The sequence below is a fragment of the Brassica napus genome, chromosome A3, assembly GCF_020379485.1.
Source record: "Brassica napus cultivar Da-Ae chromosome A3, Da-Ae, whole genome shotgun sequence".
Lineage (NCBI taxonomy): Eukaryota > Viridiplantae > Streptophyta > Magnoliopsida > Brassicales > Brassicaceae > Brassica > Brassica napus.
The window spans coordinates 19734199-19750217 of NC_063436.1; the positions used below are offsets into that span (position 1 = coordinate 19734199).

The window sequence follows — 16019 nt, forward strand, 5'->3', positions numbered from 1 at the left end:
GAATTATAAAAATACTACTAAAATATATCTATTATATTTTAATTAATATTATAAAATTTTAAAATAAAAATATTTTCTATAATTTAAAAAATTTAAAACTATAACTTTGAAAATATAATTTACATATTTATTATAATATTATGATTTTTGATATTTTTATAATTATATAAAATGTAAATATTGTTAATTTATTATTTAACCGCTGCTGTATTTGTTAGTTAACCAGTCATAAGTATCCCGCAAACGCACCAATTTCTAACCGCAGAACCAGTCGTACAAATCTCTTAAAACTGCTAGAAACCGCAACCACCCGCATCCGCAAACGCCCGCAGCCGCAACCGCAACCGCTGTGTTTGAACCAGTCAGACCCTAAGTAATCACACTAGAGATAATTTAATATTTTTAAGACGTGTTGCCTAATGATAAACGAACACGTATTATGCGGATTTTGGATGCTCTGGACACACTCACAAGCGTCGTGTCTTGTTGCTTCCCAGAGATTTGAAGTCCTCAAAAGCGGATTATACATAATAATACTGACGTATAATCTTGGTTCCTAATTAAAAATAGTTCTCGCTTATGAATTAAGCCGTTGCCACGTCTTTGGTTTTCACATTTGGACCCACTGTTTTATACGTATCCACTTTATCACTTTTTATTAATCAAAGCCCAAGTAATTAATAATACTATTTAGGTGGCGATTGGTTTTCCCGCTACCACCCGCAAACGCAGCTTTTGCGGTCGGTAGCGGTTGTCGGCGGTTTGCAACAATCACTCAAATCGCCTTAAACCGCTTCAAACCGCTCCGAATCTCATAAATTCAAAAGCTGGCTCCAGCTAGCGTTTGCGGTTGCGGGCGGTTGCGGGAGGGTAAAATTTTTTTCTTTTTTTTTTAAAACAATATATATACAAAGAAAAAATATTTAATAAAAAATTTAAAATTGAAATTATGAAAATATTAAAATATATCTATTTTATTTTAATTAATATTATAAAATTTTATAATAAAAACAATTTCAATAAATTTTCAAAAATTAAAATTATAACTTTCTAAATATAAATTTTATATTTATTATAATTTTATGATTTTTGATATTTTTATAATTATATTAAATGTAAATATTGTTAATTTATTATTTGACTGTTACCGCATTTGGTAGTTAACCAGTCATAAGTCACCCGCAAACGCACCAATTTTTAACCGCAGTACCAGTCGTACAAATCTCTTAAAACCGCTAGAAACCGCAACCGCCCGCATCCACAAACTCCCGCAACCGCAACCGCAACCGCTGCGTTTGAACCAGTCAGGCCCTTACTAGACTTTTTATAATATAAAATGTCGTTTTTTTTATTTTTTTGGCTGCAGAAAGTGATTTTAATTTTAATTTTTACTTACAGCTTTTAAAATCACCAATCATGCTTCATATTGGTTTTTAAAAGTATAGCAAAAAAATTAAAAAAATTGCTGTAACAACTTTATTTTCTAAAAACTCATTTTTAGCTATAAAAAATATATTGTTGTAACAATAAATTTTAACTAAATAAAAAATCTACAGCCTAAATTTTACAGTAAAGTTTCTATAGTTACAGCCAAACGAATCACCTATAAAAATCATGACGGATATAAATACAAATGCACTAATACTTATTTTCAACCAGTTACAAGTAGGTCGAAGTCTTGCATATTTTGCTTAGAAAAGTGAACTGAGTGACACTCCGGATTTGCTTTACCTCCAGCATGTCAAATTATCTAGATGCCAACACAAAGCAAAAATTAAACAATTTAAAAAGACACAAATAATATTGTTTAAAAAAATAAATATACAAAAGAGGAAGGAATCCATCATCAAAATTTCTTAAAGTTGCAATATTATAAAACCATCTTGCCTTCTTGTCATCTCATCTCTCCATCTTCTCCATATATAATTCATTTCACACCCCCAATACTCAACACACACATACACAATATCTCTGCAAAATTTTCCACAGTTTCAACTTTTCAATTTTAAATTTCTCTATACTAAATTCACATTTTCCTCTGTTGCAAATTCAAGTTCAGTGAAATTCAACTCACACAAAACATTTAAACTTTCTCTAAACTGAAACCATATATGGATCCTTCATATACATGCATAAAAGAGGAGTTTCCTACTGGTATCAATGATTCTCCATCACCACCATCTTCTTCAACTTCCTCTTACCTCCATTCAACCTCCATGGCCCCAAATGATCCAGCAACATTAAACTCTCCGCAACCAATAGAAGGTCTCCACGAATCAGGCCCACCTCCATTTCTGACAAAGACATATGATTTGGTGGAAGATTCAAGAACCAATGATGTTGTGTCTTGGAGCCAAGACAAAAACAGCTTCATTGTCTGGGATCCACAGGCTTTTTCCATGACTCTCCTCCCCAGATCCTTCAAGCACAATAACTTCTCTAGCTTTGTTCGCCAGCTCAACACATATGTAAGTCCTAATCTAATCTCTCTATATATATACACTTTTATACGTGTGTTTGTTCCTGTGATTCCATGTATGGCACGAATCTAAAGAGATCTAACAACTCACAATCAAATTGTGACCGTAACTATTGGGTCAAAAGCTTGATTCTAGTAAAATTTTCTCTGTGGTGCAGTCAAGCTTTGAATCGAGTCTTAAGACTTGGCTTTTTTTATTGTTGTTTTTTATTCTTTTAAACCATCAGAGTAGTTATAATTGCGGGAAGGATCCGTGAGTGTATAGACATAAATGCAAGTGGGCATCATTGTTCTCTGAAAAATCTCACCTTATAATATTTTACATCCCACTTGTGTATTTTGTGTATTTTTTTATCTCTAGAGATCTCTTGAAATGGCGCTCATTCAAATGTTCAACAGTTGATTGTTAGAAATCTCTAAAACATTGATTAATATGATATATATGTTGCTATTTCTCTCTCTCTATATAATATATGTACAGAAATGAAGTATAACTATATGATACTCTCTCATACCTAGTTGCATAAACACAAGACAGATAATATGAGATGGGTTAGAGTAGCTGGAGTTTTTTAGATTCCTGACATAATATAACTTAACTACTAGCATTTGGAGTTGTATCTAACCATTAAAAATTATATAATAGGGTTTCAGAAAGGTGAATCCGGATCGATGGGAGTTTGCAAATAAAGGGTTTCTTAGAGGGCAAAAGCATCTGCTCAAGACAATAACTAGAAGAAAGACAAATAACAATAATCAAATGCAACCACCTGAATCATCCTCTCAACAACAATCACTAGACAACTGTTGCATAGAAGTTGGTAGGTATGGTCTAGAAGGAGAGATGGACAGCCTAAGGCGAGACAAACAAGTGCTGATGATGGAGCTAGTGAAACTTAGAAAGGAACAACAAAGCACCAAAATGTATCTCACATTGACTGAAGCGAAGCTCAAGAAGACTGAATCAAAACAACATCAAATGATGAGCTTCCTTGCTCGCGCAATGCAGAATCCTGATTTCCTTCAGCAACTCGTGGAGCACAAAGATAAGAGTAAGGATATAGAAGAAGCAATCAGAAAGAAGAGACAAAGAACGATCGATCAAGGGACAAGTGATGTGGTTAATGTAGAAGATTGTGATGTTAATGTCGGTGGTGGATCCTCCTCGAGGTTTGTTGACATGAAACAAGACATATATGGAGACATGACTGAATTTGCTATGTCGGAGTTGGACGGACTTGCTATGCACATTGAAGGACTTGGAGGTCAGTTCACTGGGGAAGAAGTCTTGGATGTGGATAAAAGAGAACAAGAAGGGTTCCAAAACGAGAACAATGAGAGTTATGGTGAAGATTTTTTGGAAGGTTTGTTTAAAGAAGATCAAGATATTGATTTTGAACGAGATGGGGAAAATGTTGATGTGCTCATTGAGCAACTTGGTTATTTGGGTTCTAGTTCACACTAACTGAGAAGAATTTGAAAAGAATACTTAAGCATTTGAATCAACTTTTTTTCCTATTGGATAGCTTTATATCAGTTAGGTGTTGGACTAACATATTGAACTTGAGTTTAAGTCATGTTTTTGTTTCTTTTGATGCTTTTTGGAATAAAATTGTTTGTTCTTATAACTAGTTTTGCGCCATGCACATATTTCTTACAAGTTTTTAAACATATATTTTTTCATAACAAAATTTATTAATATTGACAGTTGTATCATGTATGATTCTCCAAGTTGAGATTTTTATTCAAACTATGTTACATATCACATATAAGATTCTTAAGTTGGTTGTTTTTCACTTTTTCACTTGTCTAGATTAATGTTGTTCTTAGAACGTCTTCAAGTCTACTCTATTATTTTAAATAGAGTTTATAATAAAATATTATCATATTTAATCGTTTTTCACTTTATTATAAAATAAAAATAAAATTACTTCAAAAATGAAATAATGTTTTTGATTTTTTTAATTGTTCTATTTTTATTCTAAGATAGAGTATGGTTAGGATAAAATTTAATTCCATTATAGAATTATTCTAGATTTTTTTTAAACAATTATATATTGAAGATGGTCTTTATAATGGTATATCTCTCTGATTAGTCACTATGCTAGAAACTAGATATATAAGTCTATATTTCTATGTGAACTACGTATTTACTTTGACGAAAAGGGTAAAATATATATGGTTTCGACTAGGTTTTCTAATTTGAAACTAAATCTAATTCATGAGTCATGATTTTCTTTAGGACTGACTCAATAATTTTATGGGTTGTAGGGAAAAAATACTTTTAAAACTAATATTGACTTGTTTCTTTTATCAATAATTTTTTCTTTTATGTTTTTTTATGTATATATTATAAAAATAGTTTTAATAAAATGTGATGAAACCAAAAATATATTCATATAAAATTTTTGGACCTTTTCTATTATTATTTTTATATAAAATCACATATATTTTTTAAAAGAAATCTTTAATTATGAAAAAAATGAGGAAACATCAGACTGAGGCTGGGACGTTCGCATCGTTGGAACCCAATCAAGTCGCCACTGATTCAATTTATGTGTATGCGTAGACGGGTGCTAAAATATCTTAAATGTGTTTGATCTATATATATAATAAGGAAATAGTGAAAATATGTACATAAATTCACTACCGAAAACTACTCCAAACATTATATGAACTAAAGTAGTCATTTTAAAACTACACAAGTTAACGTACTGCACGTAAATACTGTGTGGATGTAAATGATTAAAAAAAAAAACCTAAGTTACATGTATATTTCTGTCTTGATATATGTATAATCAACTAATTTCAAGATAGAATCAGATTATCCAACTAGATAGAATAAGCCAAACGTACTGGTAGGAGGTTCCACAGAAAATTCAAATCTCGTAGCTCTAGTAGTTTAGAACAAACAAAAAAAATCAATTGGTGTGTGTCTATTTGTAATTTACAATCCATTAATCAACTCACTCGAGTTGTTAAGAATGTAATGCCACACTGACACATGGCTTGGCATTTCATTTTAATATTTTGCTATTTGGCTTTACTTTTCATTTTTCACATTATTGGTGGTATCTCACGGAGCACCTTCTAGGCTTCTCTATCTCCCACTGCTCCATATCGTTCTAGTAAGTAATTAATTTTCATGTCTCGTGTTGCGGAAAGGGCAAGCTATCCACTGGCTTTTGATTCTGTCATAATAATCATTGTCTGAATATCTTCCCGAAATAGAAAACCATATCCAGTTTGCTTTTTTCTTTTACGTATGTAAAATTTTATTTTATTTTTAAACGCAATCCTACTATATAAAAGAAGCTATTTTTGGAGCTTCTAAGAGGTGCCACGTCAGATGAAATATTCTTGGCCAATCATTTTGTCATGTCAGCTTGAATTCTACGTACTACTCAAAATTGGCGACAAAAAGAGTTGAGTTTTTCGAGCTTTGTATAAAGCCCATTGATTGGCCCAATAAATGTACAAAATCGTATCTCCAAACACTGGGAACGTCGTTTTGTTTTTCTTCTCTTCGACAACTAAAACTTACCTTCTCCGCCGTTCCGGATCGCCGGTGAAACGATAGAATATTACTTAATGATGTGTTGAGGGAACAGGGCAAGCTTCTGATGAAAAAGCATTTGGTCTCGGTTCAAGATGGGATCTCACTTCTCATCAGGGTTGATGTAAGTGATAACACCAGAGATTCCATGTTGAAAGAGTTGATTGATATTAGGAATAGCATATTAGCAACTGAGAAGAAATGTGAGCAAGCTGGTTTTACAATCTCGAGAATGATTGACTTTGGGAGAAAGAAGAAGATGAAGAAGATATCTGGGAGGAAGATGATGGTAAGGTTGGATCTGATCCAGTAAAAAAGGTGGCTCCTTTGCCGAGAGTTCAAAACGGTGAGGGTTCATCAAGTGAAGCAAATAGGTCTACACTAGAATCTCTCCAACAAGGCGTCCAGGTTAGAAGAAGTGGTGACCCTCTTAGGGATAAGCTAATTTCTGAAGCGCCTGTGATGAATTGGGGATCACAGCTGAGTAATTGGGACTCAACTACGGAAGTTAATTCGAGGCTTCGAGCTAACCACCGAGGCATAGAGGTCGAGAGCCACTGGGGCAGGGTGGATCAAGACGCTGTAATTCCAGCAGATAAAATAGCAGCACTGAATCTTCAGGCAAGTGTCTATAGAGAAGAGAGAACAGAGATACCTCCATGCCATGCTCCTCTGAAGAAAGGTGGTCTTTGCCAGAGAAGAGACCTACGAGCCTGCCCGTTTCATGGACCCATTGTACCTCGGGATGATGAAGAAAACCCCATAATCAAGGAATCTTCGTTAGAAGAGAGTCAAAACCAAACCTCCTCCTCAACTACAAGGATCAGCCAGGAGGATGACACGCCTATGGATGGAACAGTTTCAGATTCTGATCCCAATCAGTTAGCTAGGCAAAAAGCGAAACAAGCTCTGAAGAATATCAGGGAGAAAGACAGAGAAGAGTTGAAGAAAATAGCAAAGCGAGCAAAGCATGCTAAGGTTAAGGAACATAAGTTTTCAGTTCTGCGTGATGCTGCTTTAGCCTCAATTTATCGACGAGGAGTTCAATAGAGTTTTTGCTGAAAGGAAAAACAAGAAGCAAACCTTTTCCTTGGCACGGCGTAAGAAAACAACCGCTAAAGATAGAATATCCGAGAGACTGTTAAGTAACCGGGCAAAAGTTACTAACCGAAGCAGTTGCCTCAGGGCAATGATGATGAGAAGTACCGGGAAACATCGGCTAACCAGTGGTAACAAATAAACTAAAACCTTCCTAGGTTAGTACTTAGTAGTCATTCTCGGATCCTGAAAGGCCATAAATTTGATTCTTTTATGCATGAATAATCAGATTGTATAATGATTGATCTCTGTGTTACTGAGGCAGAACTTGTGTAGAAACAGTTCATATGTCAGATCTTACATTCTCTGTAGCTTTTTCTTCTCTCAGACAAGATCCCAACATGAAGTACAAACATTTTCTTTTTAAAGAATGAACGCAAATGAACGAAAATTACATTTTCTTTAAAAAGAATGTGAACTCACATTTTCTTTTTAAAGAATGAACGAAAATTATTCCAATAAAATAATTGGTCTCATGATGATAGTGATCATCCTTAAAGACACAACACGTAAAGGAGAAAAAGCAAACAACAACGATCCAGCTTTCATGATCTGTCATTACTTTTTAACAGAAAAGAAACAAGGATCACTCAAACATTGATCCTTAACTGGCGCTTTTGGTTACCGATTTTTATGTTTTTGTGGTCTTCCCCCCTCCCCTTAAGAAACTGCTAAAAGCTCCCGATGCACATGTCCGAAGTTTAGCTCTCAGTAGGTCAAAGCTAAATTAAATATTTCCCCGAGGAGACGGCATGTTTTTATAAGAAAATTTTTTTTCAAGCCAGCAAGTTAATTGCTCGATCTTCTTCCTGCATTCGTTATACATACACATAAATGGATTTATCAATTGTACAGTTGCATTACCATTATTAAATCATATATGTCATGCTTTTGCATCATTATTCTGCTTAACTATAACAAAATATTCGTCTTCCAATATAAGAGTCATCAAGTGGCAACACGGTGACACGTAAGCGTGGCCGGCCTTTAGGAATACGGAATAAAACTAAAGGTATACACCTACTTTTTTTATGGACTGAGCCGAGCAATGTTAAATTATTAACCACATATTTGTCTATAATTTTTTTTTTTTTTGTAAAAGGCATATTTGTCAATAATTTCGTGCTTAAAAATGAAATATAATAACAAGATGTTTTCGTACTACTTGGTCCTATAATTACCATTCAATTAAACTACTAACCTTTTTCTCGGACAGCTCGCCCATCCATGAGATTTGAGCAACAAAATTTCGCACCAAAATTCTATGACTGTGAGTCCTTATCCAACTATCTCTCACAAAATTAAAAACTTATATATAAATAAATATAAATATATACTCATTAGTAAATATTAATATATATATATATATCTATATTTTAAAAAAAATTAAGAAAAATATATTTCACCACTATCTTTCGATTCATATATGTATTATTTATTGTAAAGTTTATACATATATTTTAATAATTGTGATTTTAAAAACAATTGTTCGCTTCGTAGGTGGCTGCGATATATGCGTGTTACACGGTATATAAATTCCAAATATAAACATTTTTAATCTATATTCAATAGTTACTGATTATTTAAACACATTATAAATTTGAATCAATGTAGTCCAAAAAAAATGCACGTGGAATGAGAAGGGCAATCTTGCTATCAAAACATATTTCAAGAAGGATAGAAGGCAAGCATCAAACAGTGCAATCTACCACTTCACATTTAAATCTAATAATTTATTACTGTGATCAACTATAAATATTAAAATTAGTGGTGTATTAATTTATCTTGAAATACACTGTTTGGACTACATTGATTTATCTTGGAGGTTGGTGTATTAATTTATTACTGTGAAAAAATTAGTAAATGTAATAATATTAAAATATGATACTCTTAGAAATAAAAAAAAAATATTAGTTATTTTTACTTTAGATTTTCTTCAACTATATCAAATTGAAATAAAAATAAAATAGAAAAATACAAATCATTATAATAAAAAAATAATATATTTACTATTTTCAATATAAAGTAAAATTTTAAATGATTTATAAAATATTATATTTTAATATAAAAATAGTTTTAGTGTAAACTCACCCGCCCGTAGGGCGGGCCAACCCCTAGTAAAGATAATAAAAACAATATTATCTGTTAATAAGAAAATGAATCTATGGCTAATAAATTAGCACGTGATGCTCAAAATCTATCTTTTGTTATGGTTTATATTGATTTAGTTCCATCGTGATAGTTATAAAATTTAGACTTTTTAGTACTCCCTCCGTTTTTTAATATAAGTCGTTGTAGAGAAATTTTTTTGTTCCAAATTATATGTCGTTTTCGGTTTTTTTATGTAAAATTTATTAGTAATTAATGTTGTATGACCAATGGTAATATATCTTTTATTTTTCTATTGGTTCAATTATGGTTAGGTAAATAATTAATGATGTTTTTGTTTAGAAAATATAAGAAATTAATGGTTTTCTTAATCTACGTGCATAGCTATAAAACGACTTATATAAAAAAACGGAGGGAGTAGTATAGAACATCCATGGACACTAGGGGCAGGTAATCTTGTTAATATGGTTCATAACCAACAACTATTATCGTGTGAGACCCTCATTACATTAAAAATTAAGTTTCAAATCTTAAAAAGACAAAATTATACAAGAATAATAGAAATAAAATTTACAAATGATATTCTAAATAATGCATAGTCTCATCGTTTGCAATATCTTTGATAGTTCCTAATATCATTTACAAGCGTTAGTAAAAGAACCAACAACAATTATCGACTGATTTTTTTTTTTTTGACAGCAAACGGCTCTTCTATTACTCAAACTTGAGGTGGTCTGGGAAGCCAGACCGGAATAGAACAACCAATAAAACATAATGATCTATGAAAAGAACGTGCATTTCTAGCTAGCGCATCCGCAATCTCATTCTGCGTCCTCGGAATATAGGTAATCTTGAAGTCTGAAAAACACAACCGAAGAGTTTGAATGTTTTCCAGCTCAGTTGAGAAGTTGGGCCAATCTTGTGGCTGCTCCATCATTGCTATCAGATCCTTGCAGTCCGTCCCAAACTCTTGACAAGTCGAGTGTTGTATCATGCTCTCCATTGTCCACTTTAAAGCTTCCAGTTCCGAGTGTAACGATGTCTCCCTCCTCCATAAATTCCTTGACCCCATGAGTTGTATCTTCCCCATTGCATCCTTCCAGACCCATCCTATTCCACTAAATTGAGCTGTGGAAGTCCATGAACCATCCACCATGCAGATATTCCCCAAGCTTAAGACTTGTGGTTCTTCAATAGGCTGTACATTTGGCATAACCGGCACAGAGTCTCTTGCATTGTACCAAGCTTGGCACTCACTCTCTGCATACCTGACTAGCTCCAATGGATCTCTGTTTATGCCTCTAAACAACTTATCATTCCTAGCTTTCCAGATATACCAAATTATCCAAGGATAAGGGTCCCTGTCCTCTTCTGGCTCCAGAATATCATTCTTCCTCCAAAAGAGGAAGTCCATATTAGCATAAATACTCGATACAGGAAAGATTTCAGAGCTCGATGGTATTGATGATAACTCCCATGCTTGTAAGGCCGGTGGACACTCAAAGATAGCATGAGTGACAGTCTCTTCTGGCGCTCCACATCTTGGGCAATAATTGTCACATCTCATGTTGCGGCGTACCAGATTTCTTGTTACGGCTATCTGTCCAGATATTAGTTGCCATATAAGATGGCGGATCTTTTGTGGTGCGTTCACCTTCCAAGCAAAGGCTTGCAGTTTTTTGATGCTCGGCTGTAGAACTTCTAACTCCTCTTCCTCTCTCATCAAATTTGTCGCAACCCAATATCCCGATTTGACAGTATATTGTCCAGTCTTTGTGTGGCTCCAGCAAAATGTATCACGTATCGACTGATTTTGACTCCCCCCCAAAACAACTCTTAATGTACCATAGTAGAATATATTCTACCAATAAATATATATACGGTTGAAAATAATAAATATATATACGGTTGAAAAGAACAAAATCTAGTTATTAACACTAGAGCACGAATTTAAATTTATAATCCTTACAAGAAACACTAAGAACAAGAAGAAGGATGAGTATTAGTTAAGGAGTTAACACCAAAAAAAAAAAGGAAAAGCAAACGACAATGGTAAGTGGGAGTCACGTAAAATCTGTTCCATTCTTGTCTATTGAAATTAAAATTGCGTATGGACATGCTCTGCTGTTTCGTCATGACTGATTCAATTTTCTCCATCTCTCGCTCCATAGCTCCAAATCTGAGATATACTATAACATTTTAGATGTTTTTTTAATTTGCTTTTGCCCCTTTTTTATTTTCTTTTACCCCATACAGATTCACACACTTCTTTTGGATTACTTAAATTCTACTGATCATACTAAAACTCTTTATTCATCTCACGTGATTCTTATAAATTATTGTTATACAAAAATCGAGGGCAATCCATAACTAAATCCTTACTTCTTTGCATACATTCAAGGCTGATTGTTTCTCGAAGTGGTTTTAGAAAATAAGGGCTCTCCAACAGAAGCTACTGGCCCAATTCTTTGATATCATAGCCCATGTGCTTTATTATTTCATTACACGCATGCTCATTTCTCTTTAGAAAAACTTGCAATATATAGTTCGGTTAGTGCTAGGAGACGAATCAATCCCGCTCTGCCTGACCCGCCTCGCTGCGGGTGAGACATTTTTTGATTCGAAAATTTGATTCGCCTGATTTCAAAGAGAAAATATTACATATGCACATGCCCCGGTTATTTTTTGTGGATAACCTTTAAGATTCACAAATAATTATTTAGATAATAAAAATAGTTATTTTATTTAGTTTCTCTAAATAATAATATAAATTAAAAAATATAATTAAAATTTTATATAGAGTTTTTACTTGTAATTATTTTTAATCAGTATTTTCTTTAAAAAATATTTTATTTTATTGATTAGTGGATACTCGCGATTTAAATTCGACCAACTCACATTCATCCCACATAAAATAAACTTAATCTGCACCGTATTCGCGATCTAATTTTTTTCAAATTGTTCGCAACTAGTCCGGAGCGGGTTAAATGGAGTGAGACTTGCGGATTAAAATTCTCACGCCTAGTTTCGGTGATAAAAAGTGTATTGCTTATAATAACCAAATATTGATCCATAATCTCGTCAAATGGAGAGAAGAGCTGGTAAATTAATATATTCCCAAGCATTGAGGTTATGGCTATTGATCGTGAACTTGAAATTAACCAACACCACTGCTTTAACTAAACTCAAAGTGTTTTAACCCAAAGTTTCAAATGTCACTAATCCATATGTAAAAGACACAGAGTAGGCCTAAAACAAGCCAGAATACTATACAGGATTCAGGGGCAAATTTTGCAATACACAATCTCTTCTTTCTCAAACGAGAGTCCCACCCTTGACAAACTCAGTGAACGCCAGCGCGACCAAACCAAGCATCGCAAAACGCCCATTCCAAAGCTCAGCGTCTGACGTCATAAAACCTTTGGACTTGGACTCGGCTGTTATGCCCTTGAAAAGGGGCACAAGCGACGCAAGCGTCAAGATCGCCGCCGTACCGAGGAACCACGAGACACCACCGTCGGAGATCTGAGCTAAAACGTTTTCTCCCTTGGAAAGTTCAACCGCCAACGCAGCCACGAATCCAACCATTGCTAAACGCCCATTTATTCTCTCTGGTGCAGGACCGCTGAACGCTAGCAAGTCGCTAAACTTTGTGCTCACCTGTATTCACCATCCCAATTTGTTAATTATTAGTACAGTATTTTATATATGTAACATACTAACATTCTACAACCCTCTCTTTAATTAATATGAAATTCAGCGGCAAAAAGACAAAAAAAAAATTGTCAAATGTATTTTTAAGACGATAATTTTGTGTGTATTGCATATTTTACGTCTATACAAAACATAATTAAATGTACATAATTTTTGCAGAGAAACTTTTTATACAAGTTTTGGATAAGGTTTTCGTAAATTATGTACAGATTGTCAGATTTAATGAACATAAGCCAAATAATTAATAAAAAGTTGTTTAAAAAGTGAAAATTTTTAATTATATGAAACGAAAAGAGCTTTGAATTGTTTCAAAATAAACAAAAACATGGAACTAACAAGTAACAATTTTACCAAAAAAACTAACAAGTAACAACTCACCTTAGGTTTAGTAGGAGGAGGAGGAGGTGGCGACGATGACTTGGGCAAAGGCTGAGACGCCGAGGTCGAAGGTGCAGACTCATCTTTCATGGGTTCTCCCTTCAAAAGTCAAACAATCAGACGGTCACGATTTCATATTCATATAGTGACCGCTGGACTCTGGAAAGTTGAGAAAAGTATACGTACCTCAGCCATACATCTCACTCCCACCGGATAATTCCTCTTGAGATTATGGAAGTTTCCGGCAAAGCAAAGCTTGTTTGTGTTGATCTTGCAAGTGGTCAGTCCACCGGCGAAGACTGACTGCATGTTAAACGACGCCATTGCCATTTTCTGAAGCTTCAGTGTTGAGTGAAATAGAGAAGAATCTGAAGTCTGAAAGATAATATAACTTTAAGTTTGATATGATGTAGAGAAGGATCAACATATGTATTTATAGGATGAGATGATGAGAAATGATAGGTTGAGTTTGTTTCCTACACTTTCTTTAGTTTTTACCTAATTAACCTTTCATTTTCATTACTTTCTGTTCAAATTAATTAACAAATCGTCAAAAACATAACACATGAAAATTATATCTTAACGTTTTCCTTTCCTTTGTTCTATTAATTGAATTTTAACATACGTAAGTTAATTTTTATTTTTCTTAAAGAAAAGATTCATGCATGTATTGGCATATGTTCAGCATACATGCAATAAACTTTAAAATAATATATACAAAAGCTTAATAGTTTGTAATAATACTTCTCTGTGTTATACTTATAATCGAATTTAAGCATGTATTAGTAAAAAAAAGTAAGTTGCGATATTCGAAGAAACACGTTGCTTTAGTTTGCCCCATGCATAAAATAAAAACTTTTAAAGGAAAAAGACCAATTAGTCAATGACGTAGCGTTCTTCTTCGTCACAGCTTATTCAACTCTTTGTTTGTTTGCCAAGTGGGTTTCGCAAAACACGTAAAAATGATTCTCTTCATTTCACAAAATCATGTGGCTCACATCAAAACTTCAAAGTCCCTTTTGGTTTTGGAAGCTAGCTAAGATGTGATTCAAAAAGGCCCAACTACGTTCGAGTCCGTGATTTTCCATTTGTCGCTAACTACGTGGCCCATTTCAACTCCGTCAGTTTTGTACATATTAATGTTAGGACTTGGGAGATAAAGAAGTAAACAAGATTTGAGGTCTCGTAAGTATTTTTTTTATCCGGGATAGGCGAAACCTAACTGACTAATTTTGGAGATTATCTATCGCTGCTGATTTGTTTGCTCATAAAGAGATTTGTTTGAATCCAAATCTCTTAAAGATTTTTAGACATCCGCGTGGTTGCGGTCTCTAAGGGCATCCACAATAGTGGATTCCATTAAGGAGTCCTTAACCATTATTTTACTATATTTTTTTTAATTAAATAGTTAAAGACTTTAAATCAAAAAATGAGTCTAATGGTGGACTCTATTGAGGAATCTTATATTCACAAATAAATGAGATTCAAAATCGGAAGGAACGACGGAGACCAGAGACCTTGGAGCTTCTCACATGGCGTCTCTCTCTTCTCAGCCCTTAATGAAGAAGCTCGTGACCTTCATCTTATCTACTCTGTTTCTCACCACCGCGAACTCTGAAATGCAGTGCCGGCGTTTCAAGTCGATCATCAGCTTCCGCGACTATTGCCGACACAGGAAACTTGCTCGGCCTCTTTGATCCTAACGATCTTCTTCACGTCGCGTTCCGTCCATACGGAGACACATTCTTCCACCATCCCACGGGCCGTTTCTCATACGGTCGCCTCATCATCGACTTCATTGGTAGTTATCCCCACTCTTCCAATCGTTGCGCGCTACGTCGATACGGACCCGATCCTTAAAACCCTTATGTAAGGATTGATCTTTACCTTTTCTCTTTTTTTTTTTTAATTTCGAAACTAAAACCTCATATGTTTTCGTGCTAAGGATTCACTATGGATCGCCGTTGTGGATGGTCTAAGTCTTGCACCAAAAATGTTTCTATTAGATAATTTCTAACAATGCTATTAAATTTAATGTTGAAATTACATTAAACTAGTGTTTAGGTGTCATAATTTTTTTGTCATTTTCAACAATCATATCAAATTTTACACCAAAATAATATTATTTATTATTTAATGTTTTCAGTTTAATTTTTTAAGTTATAATTGATAAATAACTATTTTATTACATTTAGATTATAATTTTTTTTAATTATTTGTAAGTGATAAATGATAATAGTCATTTAGTGATTTATTTTGTAAATAAAAATAAAAAGAAAAAATTAACTATTTAACTATGTGAAAATAAAATAAAAATACAATAAATACAATATATTTATGTTAATTACAAATTTGATAGTAATTGAAATATATTATTAAATGAAACATACTAAAATATGCATTTCAAATATTTGGTGTGATGGAGAAATAACATCGTTTGTATGTATGAATATGATAAAAACTGCACGAATTGAAATTCGAAGATAATCTCTAGTTGTATTTTTAATGATAACATCGTTTGTATTATCATATTCATAATTACAAATTCGAAGATAATCTCTAGTTGCTTTACATTGTTTTTGGTTCTTTTTGCTGATTCATTATCCCAATTAGCATTCGTAATGGAGAAATAACATCGTTTGTATGTATGAACAAATAATGCTTTCATATTTCAAATATAAATTT

At 33.4% G+C, this 16019-nt stretch overlaps 2 protein-coding genes and 1 pseudogene across 2 annotated transcripts; 2 read left to right on the top strand and 1 right to left on the bottom strand.

Annotated features, from left to right (window-relative positions):
• The first annotated feature begins 1636 nt into the window (after positions 1 to 1636).
• LOC111214444 (heat stress transcription factor A-6b) lies at positions 1637 to 4110 on the top strand. Its single transcript, XM_022717315.2, has 2 exons — positions 1637 to 2468; positions 3126 to 4110. Exons 1-2 carry the CDS (start codon positions 2112 to 2114, stop codon positions 3942 to 3944), a joined length of 1176 nt encoding a protein of 391 aa, XP_022573036.2. The 5' UTR covers positions 1637 to 2111; the 3' UTR covers positions 3945 to 4110.
• A 1941-nt stretch (positions 4111 to 6051) lies between these two features.
• On the top strand, positions 6052 to 8362 carry LOC125607183 (annotated as a pseudogene).
• A 4073-nt stretch (positions 8363 to 12435) lies between these two features.
• On the bottom strand, positions 12436 to 13776 carry LOC106416564 (early light-induced protein 1, chloroplastic). The gene is made up of 3 exons (XM_013857494.3): positions 13521 to 13776; positions 13335 to 13433; positions 12436 to 12902 (listed from the first exon to the last, which is right to left on the bottom strand). Exons 1-3 carry the CDS (start codon positions 13662 to 13664, stop codon positions 12558 to 12560), a joined length of 588 nt encoding a protein of 195 aa, XP_013712948.2. The 5' UTR covers positions 13665 to 13776; the 3' UTR covers positions 12436 to 12557.
• Positions 13777 to 16019: the final 2243 nt, after the last annotated feature.

Excerpts from the sequence above, each read along its gene's own strand:
- LOC111214444 (XM_022717315.2), top strand. The coding sequence starts at position 2,112 with ATGGATCCTTCATATACATGCATAAAAGAGGAGTTTCCTACTGGTATC. Across the intron at positions 2,469-3,125 it reads TTCGCCAGCTCAACACATAT|GGTTTCAGAAAGGTGAATCC; the intron begins GTAAGTCCTAAT and ends ATTATATAATAG.
- LOC106416564 (XM_013857494.3), bottom strand. The coding sequence starts at position 13,664 with ATGGCAATGGCGTCGTTTAACATGCAGTCAGTCTTCGCCGGTGGACTG. Across the intron at positions 13,434-13,520 it reads GAGTGAGATGTATGGCTGAG|GGAGAACCCATGAAAGATGA; the intron begins GTACGTATACTT and ends TGACTTTTGAAG. Across the intron at positions 12,903-13,334 it reads CTCCTCCTACTAAACCTAAG|GTGAGCACAAAGTTTAGCGA; the intron begins GTGAGTTGTTAC and ends TGGTGAATACAG.